The 19,817-nt window shown below is 53.5% G+C and overlaps 3 protein-coding genes across 3 annotated transcripts; 1 reads left to right on the top strand and 2 right to left on the bottom strand.

Annotated features, from left to right (window-relative positions):
• The first annotated feature begins 1,197 nt into the window (after window positions 1–1,197).
• Window positions 1,198–3,608, top strand: ZBTB39 (zinc finger and BTB domain containing 39). Its single transcript, XM_058822224.1, has one exon. The coding sequence runs from the start codon at window positions 1,198–1,200 to the stop codon at window positions 3,325–3,327; it is 2,130 nt and encodes a 709-aa protein (XP_058678207.1). The 3' UTR covers window positions 3,328–3,608.
• Window positions 3,609–8,040: 4,432 nt separating this feature from the next.
• Window positions 8,041–12,319, bottom strand: GPR182 (G protein-coupled receptor 182). Its single transcript, XM_058822199.1, has 2 exons — window positions 12,276–12,319; window positions 8,041–10,563 (listed from the first exon to the last, which is right to left on the bottom strand). The coding sequence occupies exon 2, from the start codon at window positions 10,553–10,555 to the stop codon at window positions 9,458–9,460; it is 1,098 nt and encodes a 365-aa protein (XP_058678182.1). The 5' UTR covers window positions 10,556–10,563; window positions 12,276–12,319; the 3' UTR covers window positions 8,041–9,457.
• Window positions 12,320–17,010: 4,691 nt separating this feature from the next.
• Window positions 17,011–19,722, bottom strand: LOC131569836 (retinol dehydrogenase 16-like). The gene is made up of 4 exons (XM_058822135.1): window positions 19,404–19,722; window positions 18,144–18,402; window positions 17,297–17,460; window positions 17,011–17,231 (listed from the first exon to the last, which is right to left on the bottom strand). The coding sequence occupies exons 1-4, from the start codon at window positions 19,720–19,722 to the stop codon at window positions 17,011–17,013; spliced, it is 963 nt and encodes a 320-aa protein (XP_058678118.1).
• Window positions 19,723–19,817: the final 95 nt, after the last annotated feature.

Genomic DNA, 19,817 nt, shown 5'->3' on the forward strand with positions numbered 1-19,817 from the left:
ATCCAGGAGAATCCATCCAGGAGAATCCATCCAGGGAGAATCCATCCCAGGGGAATCCATCCCAGGGGAATCCATACAGGGGAATCCATCCAGGAGAATCCATCCAGGGAGAATCCATCCCAGGAGAATCCATCCAGGGGAATCCATCCAGGAGAATCCATCCAGGGAGAATCCATCCCAGGAGAATCCATCCAGGGGAATCCATCCCAGGGGAATCCATCCAGGGAGAATCCATCCAGGAGAATCCATCCAGGGAGAATCCATCCCAGGAGAATCCATCCAGGGGAATCCATCCCAAGGGAATCCATCCAGGGGAATCCATCCAGGAGAATCCATCCAGGGGAATCCATCCCAAGGGAATCCATCCAGGGGAATCCATCCAGGGGAATCCATCCCAAGGGAATCCATCCAGGGGAATCCATCCCAGGGGAATCCATCCAGGAGAATCCATCCAGGGGAATCCATCCAGGGGAATCCATCCAGGAGAATCCATCGCAGGGGAATCCATCCAGGGGAATCCATCCAGGAGAATCCATCCAGGGGAATCCATCCCAGGGGAATCCATCCCAAGGGAATTCATCCCAGGAGAATCCATCCCAGGGGAATCCATCCCAGGAGAATCATCCAGGGGAATCCATCCAGGGAAATCCAAAGGCTGGAATGCAGACAGTCCCACCTGGGAGCCTGAAGTCTCCTTGTGGGTCCAGGTGGAATCTGAAGTGAATGAATGAAGTGGCTGCAGCTGGAGGAGACCTGGAGTTGAATCCAACTGGTGTGTGAGATCTCCTTGGAGAGGAGCCTCATCCCCAGCTCAGGGGGAGGGAGATGTCAGGAACAGGCTCTGGTTTGGTCTCAGGGTCAGCAGGATCTCTGTCCCTGCCCCTGTAGCAGTGAGACCTTCAGGCTGCCTCTGAGAGTCTTTTTGTTTTGACTTTGCTGCTTTGCACATCCAGCTTTTTACTTCCCAAAACTGAGGTGACAGGACAGGGTTAGTCCATCTCCAGCTGAGCAGCTGCTCTGTGGCTCCTCAGAAGGGTGCAAAATGACCAGAATGACATTGCTTTGATTGTTAAATAACATTTTTTTAACATTTCCCCTCTGCAGAGCCCCTTGCCCTGCCAATTCCTGCTCCCGCCGCGGATGAAAGCGTGAAGGCCGAGCTGACCAGCAGAAAGGGCTCTTGAAGCAGCTGCTAAGATGGGCATGAGGATCAAGCTGCACAGCACCAACCACCCCAACAACCTGCTGAAGGAACTCAACAAGTGCCGCCTCTCCGAGACCATGTGCGACGTCACCATCCTGGTGGGCTCCCGCTCCTTCGCTGCCCACAAGGCCGTGCTGGCCTGTGCTGCTGGCTACTTCCAGAACCTCTTCCTCAACACTGGGCTGGACGCTGCCAGGACCTACGTGGTGGATTTCATCACGCCAGCCAACTTTGAGAAGATCCTGAGCTTTGTGTACACCTCGGAGCTCTTCACCGACCTCATCAACGTGGGGGTGATCTACGAGGTGGCGGAGAGGTTGGGCATGGAGGATCTGCTGCAGGCTTGTCACTCCACCTTCCCTGACCTGGAGAGCTCGGCCATCACCAAGCAGCCTGCTCTGTCAGTGGGGGAAGGCAGGGCTGGGGTGCTGAGCAGCACCTCCTCGGAGCAGAGCCACTCTTTGGGGGACATCCGGGGTGGTGTGGAGCATTTTGGCCCCGAGAGGAATTATCTCCTGCACGGGGACGTGGTGGGAAGCTACAAAGAGGATGAGAGGAGTGCTGTGGGTGAGGCCAGCCAGGCTCTTCCCCTGATGCACCCACAGCAGCCTCCCAAGACGGAGCAGGAGTCTGATGCAGGACAATTCACTCCAGTCACGGGTCTGGGGGCTCAGCCTGGTGGGAATGTCGTGGCACAAACCACTGGCAGCTCCTGCCCTCAGTTCAAGGCCCAGAGCAATGGTGACTACAGCAAGGGTGGCTTCTTCCCCACTGACCCCTCCCTGGATGTCTCCACGGGGAGCAATTCCTGTCCCAGCAACAGCGACCACTCCAAAGAGCAGGGATTCGAGCAGATGGATGAGCTCCAGCTGGAGGATTTGGGGGAGGCCGAGCTGCATTTTGAGGATGCTGGAGAAGAGCTGGTGCCATCTGAGGAGGTGATTGAGCTCAGTGATGACAGCGAGGAGGAACTGGCCTTTGAGAGCGACAGCCGGGACAGCAAGGCCATGCCCTGCCAGGTGTGCAAGAAGGTTCTGGAACCCAACATCCAGCTGATCCGCCAGCACGCCAGGGACCACGTGGACCTGCTCACGGGGAACTGCAAGGTGTGTGAGACCCACTTCCAGGACCGTAACTCCAGGGTGACCCACGTGCTGTCCCACATTGGCATCTTCCTCTTCTCCTGTGACATGTGCGAGACCAAGTTCTTCACCCAGTGGCAGCTGACGCTGCACCGGCGGGACGGGGTCTTCGACAACAACGTCATCGTCCACCCCAGTGACCCCCTCCCGGGGAAAGTGGCTGTTTTTGGGGGAGGGCCCGGCCCTGAGCTGGCCTGTGCTGCCTGTGGGAAGCCCTTGGCCAAAGATTTCCACACGGTGCGGAACCACTTGCTGGAGCACGTGAACCTGAAGAGCCAAACGTGCGGCGTGTGCGACCAGCGGCACCTGAGCCTCTGCAGCCTGCTGTGGCACGCCCTGTCCCACCTGGGCATCTCTGTCTTCTCCTGCTCAGTGTGTGCCAGCAGCTTTGTGGACAGGCAGCTCCTGGAGAAGCACCTGGCCGTGCACCAGCACGTGGAGGAGGCTCTTTTCCAGTGCCACTTCTGCAGCCAGAGCTTCAAGCTGGAAGCCGCTTACCGCTACCACGTCAGCCAGCACAAATGTGGGGGCAGCCTGGACATCAGGGCAGGGTTTGGGGAGCGCCTGCAGCCGCAGGGGCTGCCCAAGAGGAAGCTGCCTGAGGAGTTTTTGAGCGAGGATCTAGCTCTGCAGAACCAGCCAGGGAACAGCAAGTACAGCTGCAAGGTTTGTGGCAAGAGGTTTGCCCACACCAGCGAGTTCAACTACCACCGGCGCATCCACACCGGGGAGAAGCCCTACCAGTGCAAGGTGTGCCACAAGTTCTTCCGAGGGCGTTCCACCATCAAGTGTCACCTGAGGACACACTCGGGGGCCCTGATGTATCGCTGCACGGTGTGTGGCCACTACAGCTCCACGCTCAACCTGATGAGCAAGCACATAGGGGTGCACAAGGGCAGCCTCCCGCCCGACTTCACCATCGAGCAGACTTTCATGTACATCATCCATTCCAAAGAGGCTGAGAAAAACACGGATAGCTGATGGGGAAGAAGAGATGGAGGAGGAAAAAGGAAAGGAAAGGAAAAAAAAAGCAAGTTGTTTCGTTTTATTTAATGGTCAGGCATCATGGATGGAATTTTGGTTTTGGTTTGATTTATTTTTTTTTTAATTATTATTTTTGGGCCTTCCTAGGGCTTTTTAGATTGGTGGAGTTGTACAAATTAACAGCACGTGAGGTACATCACTGTTTCAAGGAGTCTGTCGTGTTTACTTACCTCTGGTCCTGTTAGAGGCCATCTGTGCTATTAGCATTTCTCACTAGTTTTTGAGCCTAGATTCTATTTTTTTTTTTAAACCTTTTAGCCCACTTGACCAGGCTAAGCTTGTCCACAAACTGATGCTGCTAAGATTTTCACACCTGACCTCAGTGGAGAGGGACAAGAGCCAGAGCAGGCGCTGGACTCGAAAGGAAAGGAACAAAAGAGAAAGAAAAAGAGAAAAAAAAAAGGAAAGAAAAAAAGACATTCTGGGCATCCCTGGTGCTCTGCTGCTACTGCCAGGAGAGGAGCAAAGTGTGCTCTGGGGAGAGGAGCAGGAAGCACCTGAGTGTGTAAACAAGGAGGGATCCCAGCAGGGATCAAGGAGCAGGAGATTCACAAACAAGGAGGCATCAGGAGCAGGGAATTCACAAACAAGGAGGGATCAGGAGCAGGGAATTCACAAACAAGGAGGGATCAGGAGTAGGGAATTCACACATTCCCATGTTTGCTCTGCTGTGCCCTGAGACCTTGGAGAGGAGGAGCTGAAGGAGCCCCAGGACCTCCCTGCAGAGGTAGAGGTGGCTGTGCGAGCACGGAGATCTCCTGCAGGATTGGAGAGGGAGGGGAGGAAGCTCCTGCTCCTTTTTGGGGTGATTTGTGGTGGCCACAGAGAGCCAGGACTGTCCTGGCAGTGCCCTGGGCAGGTGAGTCAGGATGAAGCTGTTGCCTTAACTCCCTGGAAGGAGGAGGAGGAGGGAGGACCCTTCTCCTCCCACACCCTGGACGTGTTCCTGTGGCAAACCCGTGTGCTTGGAGTGATGTGAGTTTGTTTGTTCGTGGAGTGGGAGCCACAGCGATGGCTGGGCACTTCTGGGGGGGCTTCCCTGGCTTTGGGGGGCTCCCCTGGGTGTGGGGGGCCATGGAGGGGCTCTTCTGGGCGTGAGGAGCTCTCCTAGGTGTGGAGGGGCTCCCCTGGGTGTGGGGGGCCATGGAGGGGCTCTCCTGGGCGTGGGAGGCTCTCCTGGCTGTGGAGATGCTCCCCTGGGTATGAAGGGGCTCCCCTGGGGGTGGGGGGCTCTGCTGGGCATGGAGTGGGCATGGAGGGGCTTTCCTGGGTATAGGAGGGGCTCTCCTGGGTTTGAGGAGCTCTTCTGGGCATGGAGGGGCTTCTCTGGGCATGGAGGGGCTCTCCTGGGTTTGGAGGTCTCTCTTGGGCATGGAGGGGCTCTCCTGGCCATAGAGGGGCTCCCCTGGCTGTGGAGGGGCTCCCCTGGACATGGAGGGGCTCTCTTGGATGTGGGGGGCTCTGCTGGGCATGGGGGGTCTCTCTTGGCCCTGTGTCAGGTCCACCTCAGCATGGGGGTCTCTCCTGCCCACTCCTGGGATCTCTCCTGAGGTCTGTCCTGCCCATTCCTGGGGTCTCTCCTGCCCATTCCTTGGTGTTTCCTGGCCATTCCTGGGGGTCTCTCCTGCCCATTCCTGGGGTCACTCCTGGGGTCTCTCCTGGCCACCCCAGCGAGGTGCCAACAGTGTTAATGCAGGGAAGGGCATGGCTTGGCTTCTCCCTGTTGTTTTCCAGCTTTTTTGTGGGGGGCAGAGGTGGGGAAGGAACAAACAGATCTTTCCAAGCTGGGATTGCCCTCGGGTAACTCAATTCTACCTCACAAACAGAGAAGTGCTCGGGGCTTTTTCCAGCCTGGATCAGCTCCTGCGCTTCTGTCGAGTTTTGCTGTTACAAAACTAAAACGAAAAAACTAAAAAACTAAACTAAACTAGTGATTTGCAAACCCTGGAAACTCACCCTGCTGTGAAGGGACACAGGGAAGGGACAGACACCCAGGAAGGGCCATCTCAGAGAGCTCGGAGCACACCAGGGTTTCTCTCTCCCAGCTCCACCATGGCCTTGGGCAAGTCACTTCACCTCTTCTGCCTCAGTTTCCTCATCTGTAAAATGAGGGTGGTACCTCCCGTGGTACTGAGCTACCTCCAGGAGCAGGGGAGGGTGCCTGGAGCCTGGATTTGGAGGGTGGGAAGGAGGCACCAGAGCCAAATTCAGCTCTGGGTTGCTGCAGCTCTTGAGTTTTGAACTCCAGCCTCGTGGTCCTGGCGCCGCTGCGGAGCTGTGTGGAGGTTTTACAAGAGAAATGGGGAATTTTGGGAGTGGTGTGGTGCTGTGGGCAGTGGTGGGGCTTTGCTGTGGGCGCCTCTGAGCTGCTCTCTGGGTTCCTGTCGTGGGATTTTGGGGTGGGTGAGGCTGGGGGGGACTATTGGGGGTCACCCAGACACCCCCTCACGGCTGGGGACAAACTGGGGACAAACTGGGGACAGGGATGGACACGACCCGCGCTGCTCTGGAGGTGGCTGTGAAGGCTGGGAGAGCCTTGAGACCCTCCTGGAACGTTCCAGAAGCCGTGCTGAGCTTCAGGGAGGGCCTGCTGAAAAAGCAGAAGCCTTTTTGTGCACATAAACCAAAAAGTGAAGATTTTACACCCAAACAGGCACAGCCAGCCCTTGCTCCTGCCTGGAGGGGGAAAGCAGGAATCCCCCATTGCTGCTGGTTCTGATCCAGGGAATTTCTTGGGTTAAAAACAGATCATTCCCACCTGGAACACCCCAAATCCAGGGAATTTTTTGGGTTAAAAACAGATCATTCCCACCTGGAACACCCCAAATCCAGGGAATTTTTTGGGTTAAAACCAGATCATTCTGTTTTTGGGGGGAAAGCAGGAATCCCCCATTGCTGCTGGTTCTGACCCAGGGAATTTCTGTTTTTTTGGGGTAAAAAACAGATCATTCCCACCTGGAACACCCCAAATCCAGGGAATTTTTTGGGTTAAAACCAGATCATTCTGGTTTTGGGGGGAAAGCAGGAATCCTCCATTGCTGCTGGTTCTGATCCAGGGAATTTCTGGTTTTTTGGGGTAAAAAACAGATCATTCCCACCTGGAACACCCCAAATCCAGGGAATTTTTTGGGTTAAAACCAGATCATTCTGTTTTTGGGGGGAAAGCAGGAATCCCCCATTGCTGCTGGTTCTGATCCAGGGAATTTCTTGGGTTAAAAACAGATCATTCCCACCTGGAACACCCCAAATCCAGGGAATTTTTCGGGTTAAAACCAGATCATTGCCACCTGGAACACCCCAAATCCAGGGAATTTTTCGGGTTAAAAACAGATCATTGCCACCTGGAACACCCCAAATCTGCCCTGGAGGGGCTGCAGGGATGGGTCTGACCCTGCTGCTGCTCCTGGGGGTGATTCCCTGAGGTTTCGGAGCCCTGAATGGGGGTCCTGGGTGTTGCTGAGCCCTTGGGGTGGGCAGGGATGTCACCCCTGTCCCCAGCCTGCTCCAGCTCAGTGTGGGGAGAGCCAAAATCAATTTGGATTTCGTTCCATGGGCAAACCTGGCTTTCTGCTGTCCCCACTGCCCTTGGTGGCTCTGGGGACACCGACCTACCTCCCCTGGTGTTTGCAAAGTGCTTTGGGATCCCTGGGGTAGGAGAAGGGGAAATTCTGGCAGCATCCAGGTCATGGAGCCTTCCCCAAACAGAGAATCTCCGATCTCCAGTGATCACTCCCAACCCCAAACACAAAATTCACTTTTTTCCCCTGTTCTCAGTGGATCCAGGTCTGTCAGCAGAGAAATTGAGCAGAAGAAAGAAAAGAAAAGAAAGAACAAGAGTTGGATTTGCTGTCTAACCTTTTTTTGTTAAGTTAATCGTAGGTACTGACCTCCTGCTATTTAAGTGTTTACTATCTATTTGCTGTAAAGTTTTGTATATTTTGTAAACTTTCCCCCCCCCCGCCCTCCCCCGAATCGTAGATGTCTAAAATCGTTGTACATCGGGTTCTTTTCTACTCCATTGTTCAGCACAAAGTGTGGTTTTTATTTAGAATAATAAAATGGAAAACATTGATCCCTTGTAGCTGGTTTTTTTATAAAGTGTTTTCTCACAGGAATGCCTGAGGAGCAGGTATCCATATAAATCATTTGAGGGGGGATCTTGTCCATAAAAATATCTCAGATTTCTCATTTGAGAGGGGATCTCAATCCATAAAATATCTCAGGTATCCATATAAATATCTCATTTGAATGGGGGTCTTGTAAATCCATAAAAATATCTCAAATATCTCAGAGGGGATCTCAACAATCCCTAAAAATATCTGAAATTTCTCATTTGAGAGGGGATCTCGTCAATCCATAAAAATATCTCAGATATCCATACAAATATCTCATTTGTAAGGGAATCTCATCAATCCATAAAAATATCTCAAAGTGGGTGCCAAACTTTTCAGTGGTGTGACAGGACAAGGAACAACAGTTCCATAAATGAAACCACAAGAAATTCCACCTCAACACAAGAAAGAATTTCCCATGGAGGTGAGAAAAATTTATTGGAGGCCACTCTGGCCCTTAAGTTTACGGACAAAAGTGCAGAGAAATTCAGACAGTTAAAAATTAAGTTTATTAGGTGAAATACCAAATTTTGCACATTGAAATATCTTGAATATATTTTTGCCCTGGTGAGTGGCTGGTTTTGGGTTTATCATCCATTTCTTCATTGGGAATGGGAGGGAATTAACAAAAGGAAGCTCAGGGGGAATTTGGGATGAGGGAATGAAGGTGGTGGGGAGCTGTGGGTGTAAATCTCAGCTTGGGAGTGTCACAGGAACAGAGCAGGGAATTCCTGAGCAGGGAATTCTGACCCTGCTGGAGCCTGGATTTGGATTATTCCCAGTGGGATAAAAAGGAACATCCCTGCAGAAGGAATTCTGAGGAATTTCGGGTTTTTTCCCCCATCAGGGACCCCTGGAAGTGGCAGAGCTTTGTGATAACCCCACATCCTGGTCATGGGCTTCTCCTGGGACATCCTGCTCCCAGCCCTGAGCCAGCATCCTGTCCCCAGAACTGCTGATGCTCTGCTTTTTTTCCACCAAGAGTTCCTCCAGCAGCTCAAGGCCTTTGGGAGATTTATGGTCCCTCTGTCACCTTCCCCCAGCAAAGGCCTGACCCCAGCACGTGACTGAGATCAGCATCCACACAAGGATGAACTTCCTCCGCATTCTCCAGTTCCTTGCATGGCACAAACCCAGCTCTAAGGATTTATGCAAATCCCTGTGCTCCCACAGCGGCTTTGGTGGAAGGGGAAGGGATTTTGGGGCTTGTTGGGGTTGAGGAATCCACCCAGTGGCCATAAAAACCCTCCAGGGGATGCTCCAGAGGAGTTAATGGGATGGGGCACCCAAAGTTAGTCTGAGCAGCCTTTCCCAGTAAAACCCAGTTTAGCCATCACTAATTTAAAATTGGTAAAAAATTTACAGCTGGGTTTGCAAAACTGCTCTGAAGGAGTGGCTGATCTCAAATCCAAATTGTTCCTCCCCTCCCTCAGGTCTGTGCCCTGCTCAGCCCCTTGGGCTGCTTGGCCTTCATCTCTCAAAAATCAGGCTCTGGGTGTTGCTGGGCACTATGGAGGGAGGTTTGTGATCCAAATTCCTCCTCTCCCACTCGGGATGGCACAAACCAGGCAGTGCCATGCCCAGGGCTGGGGGGCAGGGGCAGTTTGGGGGTGCAGGAACACCCTTGGTGGGGCAGATGCTGCACCCCAACCCCACAGCTTGGGGGCACAGGATGGGGCTCTGACCTTGGGGCTGGGTCAGACACTGAGTGGAGTAACAAACTTTATTATTGCAAGGGAATATAACGTTCTTATCAAACGGGGAATATAATTTTCTCTTATCCTTCCTTTAGGTTGAACACAACAGCGCTCCAGGGCAAGATGTCCATAGCTCCCAGCTCTCCTCAAACCTGGCACGGGAGGTGCCCAAGCAAATCGTGTCCTCAGCAGCAGGAAAACCAATCCCACTGTCCCCAGGGAGCCACCAGGATGGAAGTTGGGCGAGTCTGACCCTCTTTAGTTGGGAGGGCTGTTGTCCTTCGCGATGACTATGGAGTGCTGCGTGCTGGAGGAGGAATTCCCAGCTCCCTTCTGGCCACCGTGGTCCTTGGGGATGTACTTGACCACGGCGGAGATGAGTTTGCTGCGGAAGTTCTTGCTGAGGAAGTTGTAGAGGATGGGGTTGACAACGCAGTGCAGCAGCGTGAAGCAGTCGATGATGTCGTAGAAGAAGTAGAGGAGGTGGGCGAAGGTGCAGTGCAGGATGATGTGGTTGCCCTCGAGGGTCAGCAGGGTCAGCACCACGTGGAAGGGCAGCCAGCTGAGCAGGAACACCCCAATGTAGGCGTAGATGAGCAGGCAGTGCTTGCGGCTCTCGGGCTTGGCACGCCGGACGAAGCGCGCCGTCAGCACGTTGAACGCCGCGATGACGGGGAAGGGGATGAGGAAGCCGACGGTGGTGGTGGCCAAGCTGACCGCCAGAGCCCACTCGTCGTACGTCTCAAAAGGAGCCATGAAGATGCAGATGGGCTCCCCGGTGTTGACCAGCTGCATGTGGGCCACCTCCAGCACGGGGATGGCGGCGGCCAGGAGCCAGCAGCAGGCGCAGACGGCGCGGCGCGCGCGGTGCTGGTGCCGCTGCCAGAAAACAGAGGAGCTGGTCAGGGTCACGTAGCGATCCACGCTCAGGCAGGTGAGGAAGAAGATGCTGGCGTACATGTTGGCGAAGTAGAAGTAGTGGGTGAAGCGGCAGAGGAAGCTGCCCCAGAGCCAGGTGTAATCCAGCATCACCTCCAGCATCCAGATGGGCAGCGAGAGCAGCACGCCCAGGTCGGCGATGGCCATGTTGATGATGTACAGGTTGACCAAGTTCTTGGTGCCCCTTGTCTGCCAGTTGACCCAGATGACGAGGAGGTTCTCCACCAAGCCCACCACGAAGATGACCAGGTAGAGGATGAAGAGAACGACTCGTTTGATGTTCTCGTCCAGGCTGAACTCGCAGAAGGTGTAGGTGTGGTTCAGGAGGTAGAACAGCTCGGACAGGTTGTGGTAGTCGCTGTACTCACTCGGGACAGTGTGTGTCTCCATGGGGACAGTGGTCACCTCCTCGGCCATCCTGGTGGCTGCAGGGAAAGGGAGAGCACTGACCTGAGAGCCCTTGTGTGGGGCTCAAAAAGATCCTTCTGGAAGCTTCTAACCCAATTTTTACTCCCACGGTGACTCCCTACATCAGCCCTCAAAAGATGCTGTGTCCACCCAGGTGATTCCCTCACATAAATTCCAGCCACAAAGGGGAGTCACCACATGTGGTGGCTGTCCCCTGTCCCGGAGGCTGGCCTGAGACACAGAGAGGTGTTGGTGACTGTCACAGAGGCAGCTCCAGCAGGAAAGCCACCACTCCCACCCGAGCTCTCGGGGTGTGATCATTAATCAGCCACCCTCACCCTGCCAGGAGCCATTGGGACATCCAAATAGGTGACAAAATTACACATTTCTGGGAAAATGCAGACCCGAACATCCTCCCAATGCCCCAAGTGAGAGCCCCGATCCCAGCACAGCGAAGAGGCTGCGAATGTGCCCAGGAGCCGCCGTTCCCTTGGGAATCCTGCAGGATTCCGCCCTCCCAGTGGGGTTTTCCTGCTTCATTTGGAGCCTGGCAAGCCAAGATGAGCCACATCTGGTGTCACCCGTGAGTGTCACCCCTGTGGCACCCAGCCAGGCTGGCACCCAGCTGGTGTCACCCGTGAGTGTCACCCCTGTGGCACCCAGCCAGGCTGGCATCCACCAGCCCCAAAGCCAGGGGAGGATGGAGATGCCACCCCAAGGGATCCTGGACATCCCGTCCTCTCTCTGTCCTGCAGGTCCTGAGAGGCTGCTGGGGGTGACGAGAGACAGGACAGATGGACAGGAGAGGGGACAGACGGACAGGAGAAGGGACAGGCAGACACGACCAGGGACAGAAAAATGGGAGAAGGGATGGACAGATGGGTGAGGGTACAGATGGATGGGAGAGGGGACACACGGACAGGAGAAGGGACAAGAAGAGAGGACCAGAAACAGACAGATGGGAGAGGGGACAGATGGATGGGAGAGGGGACAACAGACAGGAGAAGGGACAGACAAACGGGAGAAGGGACAGAGAGACGGGCAAGGGGATAGATGGATGGTAAAGGAGACAGACAGACAGGAGAAGGGACAGATAAATGGGAGAAGGGACGGACAAATGGGCAAGGGGACAGACGGACAGGAGAAGGGACAGATGGACGGGAGAAGGGACAGGCAGACAGGAGCAGGGACAGATAAATGGGAGAAGGGACGGACAGATGGGCAAGGGGACAGATGGATGGGAGAGGGGACAGATGGACGGGAGAAGGGGATAGACAGACAGGAGAAGGGACAAGCAGGAGAAGCGATGGGTGGATAATAAAGGGGACAGATGGATAGCGAAGGGGACAGACAGACAGGAGAAGGGACAGACAGATGGGAGAGGGGACAGACGGACAGGACCAGGAACAGATAAACAGGAGCAGCGACAGACAAACAGGAGAAGGGACGGACGGATGGGAAAGATGACAGATGGATGGTAAAGGGGACAGACGGACAGGAGAAGAGACAGCAGACTGGACGGACAAACAGGCAGACAGGGACAGACAAACAAGGAGAAGGGATGGACGGATGGGAGAGGGGACAGACGGACAGGAGAAGGGACAGGCAAACAGGACCAGGGACAGACAAACAGGAGAAGGGACAGGCAGATGGGAGAGAGGACAGAAGGATGGGAGAGAGGACAGACGGACAGAAGCGACACGAGGGAGCAGGGACGCTGCTGCCTCACCTGCGGCTGAGCGGGGGCTGCCTGGAGCGGGGGGATCCTCTCGGCTCGGCCGCTCGGGCTCCTCTGGGCACGGAGCTGGGGTGGGCTCGGGGGCCGCTCGCTGGGCAGGAAATGAGCGGCGTGGTTCAACATCCTGAGCCCGGCTCGGGGACATTTCACGGCATTTCCAGCGCCGGGACTCCGCTCCGCTTTGATTTCACCGCAGGGTGGGGATGGGAGCGGGGAGGCTCCGGGGAGGCGTCGGTGTGGGAGCCGCAGGTGCCTGGGGATGGATGGTGTGGGAATCAACAAAATTATTGAATTTTGGGAAAGCTGCAAAAGGCAGGCAGGCCTTAGAGACAGCAGAACTGTGGTTAGAGCTAAGCAGCAGCCATGAGATAAATCAGCAGAAAAAATATTTAAACTGTAGAAAAGCAAAGACAAATAGAACAATGGTCCGTGTATTAACGCTTGTCTAGAATAACTCTCTAAGCTCCAGAAAGTTTATCTAGCAAGATATTAGGAAGGTTGAAGCTTAATAATGGAGCTCTGTGCGTTGTGTTTTAAGGCTTACAAGCAGGTATTGTATTGGAAATAAGCAGCATTGTTTTAACCAAAGGTACCTGTGCTTATAGTGGCTGGATAGAACCGCTGTCAATGTGCTTTTGCTTTGTGTGATTGGTCAAAAAACTTATAAAGTAAGTTGTAACATTAAATTCTGTGTCTGCTGCCTGAGATGTGAGCTGGTGGCATCTTCCCATTGTCATCATCATGTAATGAGAGTGATGCTGGAAAATAAAACAGCTCAAGGCGGTTCCACAGCAGCCCTGTCCCATTTGTGGTCTGTAAATAGCCCCCCTTGCCGGGGATGGATGGGGGTCCCTGAGGCTTCCTGAGTGTCCCCTCCACTGTCACCCCACTGTGATAAGAGGTTGGATCCTGCCTGGATGGGGAAAATCCATTCCACAGCTCGGAGGGGTTGGGTTATAACAAAAACACCAAAGCTGCCCTTGATGCCACCTCGGTATCAGGGTGAGCTTGTCAGCGTTCAGAAACACAAAATCACGAGACTGATTCTATGCAGGGGCTTTAATTGAAGAGCTGGAGGCACCTCAGGGACACAAACGTGGTGTTGGGAGGATGCAGGAGTGCCCAGAGTGTGCTTTAGATTTGGAAAAGAGAGCTCTGGGTGTCAGGGGTACAAACCCAAATCTGACCCCGACGTGGCTTCGGGACGAACATGTTTTTATATTCTATCGTTCTATAACTTTTATGTTAATGATTAAACTTATATTGTTCTGTTGTATATATAGATTTCATCCAAGCATGGGCTCCTCGTGGGCCCCCTCAAACTTCTAACAGAGTTTCTCATGATTCTTCCTACGATTAAACAATAATTATATTTAATTACTAAACAATCATCACATCTAACAATTATATCATTTTTCATATGCTGCTTGCACAGGTGCAATTTCACATGATCTGGCCTAACATTTTCAGAGCCTACTTTAAACATTTTTCCAGGGCCCCACGAAGTCCAGCTTCTTTCTAATTCCCCGAATTTTATGATTTTAAAACCTTTTACTATCAAGCTCAGGGGTATTTTTTCAGTGGGAAAGGGCTGAAAGTTGAACTCTCTGCCCCATGGCAGATGGATGTCGCCAGAGAAGCACCTCTGGCCAGGCAGTAATTAATCACAGAGCCTTGATTGCCCTGTGCTCTGACAGGGGAAACCAAGGGGCTCAAGCCTTGCCCTGGCGCTGGGGATGGGGGCTGATAGGCAGCAAATTTTGCATCGTGCTGCGAAACGGCTTTTGCAAAGCCCTGCGAAACAATTGCAGGAAATCTCCTTTTTTTTCCAGCGCGGCCAAGACTGCGGGATCAACAATCAGCTCGGAAGGAAGGCTCGGGGAGCGGGGAAGCGCCAGGGCGCTGATAAGTCGGGGGCTCACAACAACAAACCCAGCGCTGGTGACCTCGTGTGCGGGTACCGAGCCTGGCAGGAGCGGCTTCCAAACAGGAACTCGGCATTTTCGGGCACATTTTGGGTCATTTGGGGTCGTGGCGGTGGTGAGGGGCTGCGGGGATTTGTCCCACCCAAAGGGGAAGAAATGCTCTGCTGGTTTTATTTAACAGGTCAGGCGATTTTCACACCGAATTCTGGGGCTGAGCAGTCAGACTAAACAGCAAGCTACAGACTTAACTCAAAAATGTACATTGCACCTAAATCAAAATGGATTTCTGCCCTGGAAAATTTCCACTCTGCCTCGTTCCCCCCTTTCCTAAAAGGAATAAATAAATTCTTTTACTTCATGCAAATTCCTGTGACAATAAACGTGCTTTAGTGCTTTACCATGCATGTTTGATAAGGAGGTTAACACAGTTATTCACTGTAGTATCCTCCAATTCCAAATTAGCAATACAATGGATAATCCTAAACTTATTCCAACTAATATTAACAAAAGACAACTTATTAAAGATTCCATTTGCAGTTGGTGACCACCCAAAGATCACATCCCACCAGTTATGATTTATTTTGTTTTATTCTTTGCAGAATTCTGCCGTCAAGGATTGTGCGGGGGTTCTGATCCTGGTGGGAACAGCGAGGTTTGGGGGCTGGTTGTATTTCCAAGCCAGCTGAGAGGGGTTGGGACAGGCAGCTTGTAGCTGTGATATTTTCTGAAAAATTATTTTTTTTCTTAGGATTTTTTCTCCTGAGAAGCTGATAAGCCTCAAGAACAACATGTAAATAATGATTATCTGCTGCTGTGGAATGCAACAGTTTGATATGTGATTGGTTGGTTGTTTCTAATTAATGGCCAGTCATAGTCCAGCTGTCTCACACTCGGGTCAGTCACAAGATTTTATTATCATTCCATTCCTATTCTATTCCTTTAAACCTTCTGATGAAAATCCTTTCTTCTATTTTTTTAGTATAGATTTAATATAATATAGTATATAAAAATATATATATTATTATACATAATATAATAAAACAATATATATGTTTTATTGTATAATATATAATAAGATATATATTAAACAATAATAATATTTAAATTATTAAAATTAATATATTAAAATAAATTATAAATTAAATTAAATTAAAATTAAAATATAAATAAATATTAATTAAAATATAAATATATTTATAACCATTATAATTATAAAATTTAAAATAATATATTAAATATATTATGAATATATTATCTATTATATTAAGAATATATTATATATTATATTATAGATATATTATATGTAGTATGTAATGATATAAAATAATATTATTAAATTATTAATAATTGTATTAAAAATAATAAATCAAGTCTTCTGAAACAGAGTCAGATCCTCGTCTCTTCTCTCATCCTGGGGCCCTGTGAACGCCGTCACGGCAGCTCAGCCCTTTCTGCCCATCCCTGCCGCAATATTGGGGTGCCCCAAGGCTTTCAGCACCCCAAATGTGCTCTCAGCACCCCAAGTGTGCAGCTGCAGAGGGGGGCTCCAAGCAGAGGCAGCGCTGGGGATCTGCAATTCTCCAAATCCTTCCCTCCCCTGGCAGCCGGAGGGATTTGGGCACAATTTGGTGTCTCACGGCAGGTACAGCCAAGGCTGCAGCTCCCGGGGGCTTGGAACGCCACATCCCCACCCTGGGGACATCCTGACCCCTTGGGGACATCCTGACCCCTTGGGGACATCCCGGCCCCCTGGGGACATCCCCACCCCTTGGGACATCCCGGCCCCTGGGGACATCCCGACCCCGATCGCGACCTGCGGGGGCTGCAGGGCGCGTTTGAATTTTCTAAGCCAAGGAAAACACTCGGGAAAAGCTTCCTTGGCTGGAGAAGCAGCTCGGCGAGGCTGAAGGCGGCTTGAGCAAGGTCCCGGCTCCTCCTCATCCTCATCCTCATCCCTCCCGCCCTCCCCGTCGCATTTCGGGGTCCCAGTCCAGCGTGGGCTCGGTCCTTGCCGGAGCTGGGGGGGTTGAGCTGGTGCTGCTCCGGTCCCGCAAGAAAATGCGCAGCCTCGGAGACCTGCCCTGAGTACTGATCGCTAATCAGCTCTTAATTAGCCCGATGAGTGACGCAGGGATCACCGCCCACGAGCCCAGGGCATGGATAAACACGGCTCTGCCTTTCCCAGCCCGTTCCCTGGCAGATCAGCCGGGTTATCCCGGGATATGCCGTGCCCAGGGGATAGATAAACATGGCTCTACATCGCTCTGCTTTTCCCAGCCCGTTCAGCCGGGATATCCCGGGTTATGCCGCGCTCAGGGGATGGATAAACATCGCTCTGCCTTTCCCAGCTCAGTCCCTGCAGCCAAGCCAGGATATCCCGGGATACGCCGTGCCCAGGGGATAGATAAATACGGCTCTGCCTTTCCCGGCCCGTTCCCTGCAGCTCAACCGGGATATCCCGGGATACGCCGTGACCAGGGGATAGATAAATACGGCTCTGCCTTTCCCAGCCCGTTCCCTGTAGCCAAGCCGGGATATCCCGGGTTATGCTGTACCTAGGGGGTGGATAAACACCGCTCTGCCTTTCCCGGCTCGGTCCCTGCCAGCCGAGCCAGGATATCCCGGGTTATGCAGCTGCTATGAGCACAGGCATAGACCGGGATCGTGCCGCGGGATTCCCCGGTGGTCACCGGCACCGTGGCCAAGTGACCATGGGACACTTCCAGCATTGCACCGCCTTTATTGAGCGTCTTCCCGAGGTCCTGAGACACTCACGGGCCATGTCCCCGCTCCGGCGGCCATCAGGGGACCCCGCTGGCCGGGATGGGCAGGAAGAAGCCGATGATGGCGTCGGACAGCCAGGCCGGGCAGTAGCTGAGGGGGAGGAAGATGAGCCGAGCATCCCAGCCCGCGGCGTAGCGGCTGCGGGGACGGCGGGACAGCAGCGCGTGTGCCATGGCATCGGTGACAGGCGACAGGCGGGAGCTGCTCAGGCGGTGCAGCAGCGCGGTGCTCCTGGCATCTGGGTGGGCACAAGGGGGTCAGAGGGATGGAGGTGGGATCAGGGGGATGTGGGGATGGACTCACATTTGTCCACGTAGTGGCGGCCGTAGGCTGCCTGGGTTTCTGCAGGGAGCCGCTCCCAGAGGTGAACGAAGCCCTTCACCAGCGGGCCGGGGTCGATCATTCCGGTCTGGAAGCCTCCAGGTTCGATGATGGAGACCTGAACCCCGAAGGGACGCAGCTCCCGCCTGCCCGAGGTGGGGGCGTCAGCGGGAGCTGCTGCCCCGAGGGGGGCAGAGATCGGGGGGGAGTTTGTGGCACACCCCAGGCGTTCCATCATGGGCGCAGGGGAATCTTAACCTTGCTCCAGGGACCCTCTTGGATCCCGAGACATCCCTGGATCGCGGGATCCTGGAATCCCCCTGAACCTCAGTGCCTCAGGATCATCCCAAACCCCAGAGAACTCCCGGATCCTGGGACTTTCCTGAATCTCAGCGCCCCGGGGCTCTCCTGGACCCCTCTGGATCCCGGGATCCTGGAGTAGTCCCGTATCCTAGGACGCCTCATATTCTCAGCGCCCCAGGACTCCTCTGGATCCCGGGATCCTGGAATCCCCCTGAACCTCAGTGCCTCAAGACCACCCCAGAACATTTCTGGATCCCGGGACCTCCCAAAATCTCAGCCCATCAAGACTCCCCTGAACACCAAAACCCCGGACCCTTGGGCACCCCAGGACCTCCTGGACTGGTCCATCCAGATCTCCTTGAAATCCTTGCCCTGGTTTCACACCCACAGCCCTGCCCACGCTCCCAACCCACTTGTGCTCAGCGTTTCACAACCTCTCTGGGGAAAATGTAACCGCGAGTAAATACAGAAATAAAACCCCGCCAGAGGACAGCGAGGAGAGCTGCGGGGGCTGACAGAACCGTACCTGAGGCTGTCAGAGAAGGCTTCCACGCCGAATTTGGAGATGCAGTAGCCTCCACCGAAACAGGACAGGCGGCCCATCACGCTGGCCACGTTGACCACGCGGCCCCGCGCCCGCCGCACCAGGGGCAGCAGGCTCAGGGTCACCTCCACCAGCCCCACCAGGTTGACATCCAGCACCTTGACAAAGTCCTCCTTGCTCAGCCACTCGTTGGGGGCCGTGGGGCTGCCGATGCCTGCGTTGTTCACCAGCCCCCAGAGCCCTGCAGAGGGGATGGGGTGAGTTGGGGCTGTCCCAAAGCTCACAGCCCAGTGCCAGCCTCGCCTGTGTTGAGTGGGTGTTAGGAAGGATGGAAGTTTGACAAGAAAGTCTCACAGATATGTGTGCTTAGCAGAAAGATTTTAAAATGTAGAGTCTGATGAAGGAATATAGATGGAAGCAGATTTTGATATAGAAGAAAAGAATTGCTGAGCCAGTCTCGCAGGATAACCAAGAAGTCAAAGGGTTTGTTAGCTAAAAGGGATTTTTATGGCTTAGAGCAAAGGATAAACCCACCCCAAACAAGAAGATGTTTTTACCAAGCAGGAAGGTAGCACAGGCAAACAAGGCAGCAAAGTTGCAAGTAGAAAAAAGATCTCAGAATCTTCCACTGCAAGAAAACTGAAAAACAACCTCTGGCTTTAAGTGTAATGTACTAACTTTTAGTGAGTGGAGAACAGTAACATGAATATGGTAATTACAGTAGTTATGATAGGCTATAGAAAATAGTTAAGGTGTAGATTGGTTCTGCTGTATTAAGATGCTCAGCAAAGAAAAGTATAAAATGCATTGGAACCAAAAGAAAAGTATAAAATGCAATGTAACCAAAACCAAAGGGTCTCCAGGCCTGCCTGCAGCTGGAGCTGACAGCTGTAGGCACAGCTCTGTCACCCATGACCCTGGACTGCTGTAACCTCTTGGATGGACTAAACTGCATTTTGGAGAGCCCCTGGAGCCCCACATCTCTCAATTAGGCTCTTACAAGTGGACAAGGTGGCAGGAGAGCTGTTGGGGTAATCATGTGTTAATTAGCTGATTTTCAGGGAGAAAGGACTGAAAGCTGAACTCTCTGAGTGGGCAGCGCTCCTGCAGGACCCGATGGCAGATGGATGTCGCCAGAGAAGAGGACAGGAATTAATTACAGAGCCGTGATTGCCCCACAGCCTGGCATGGAAAGCCAGAGGGGACACCAGGGTGACAAGAAGGACATCGACCCCTTTTTACCTTGATCCCCCACGCGCTCCCGCACCCAGGCGGTGGCACGGGCGATGCTCTCGCTGCAGGTGACATCCAGCAGCACGGTCTGCAGCCGCTCGGAGGTGCCGGCCCGCAGCTGCGCGGCGCCGCTCTCCGTCAGGCAGGCGGCCAGCACCCGCAGCCCGCGCCGGTCCAGCTGCCGCGCCAGGAGCTTCCCGAAGCCGCTGTCGCAGCCCGTGATCAGCACGTGCTTCTCCGAGAGCCGCGGCACCGTCTGCCGCTCCCGGTGCCAGCGGCGCAGCAGGAGCAGCGCCAGCAGCGCGGCCGCCACCGCGCACAGCCACATCCTCGGTGGTGGCACCGCTCGGGGACAAACCGCGCTCCGGCCGCGTTTATCGAGCCGGGATTGCGGCAGCTCCCTGCCCGCGGGGAGGTTTGTCC

Source organism: Ammospiza caudacuta, chromosome 31 (assembly GCF_027887145.1).
Source record: "Ammospiza caudacuta isolate bAmmCau1 chromosome 31, bAmmCau1.pri, whole genome shotgun sequence".
In the NCBI taxonomy this organism is placed as follows: domain Eukaryota; kingdom Metazoa; phylum Chordata; class Aves; order Passeriformes; family Passerellidae; genus Ammospiza; species Ammospiza caudacuta.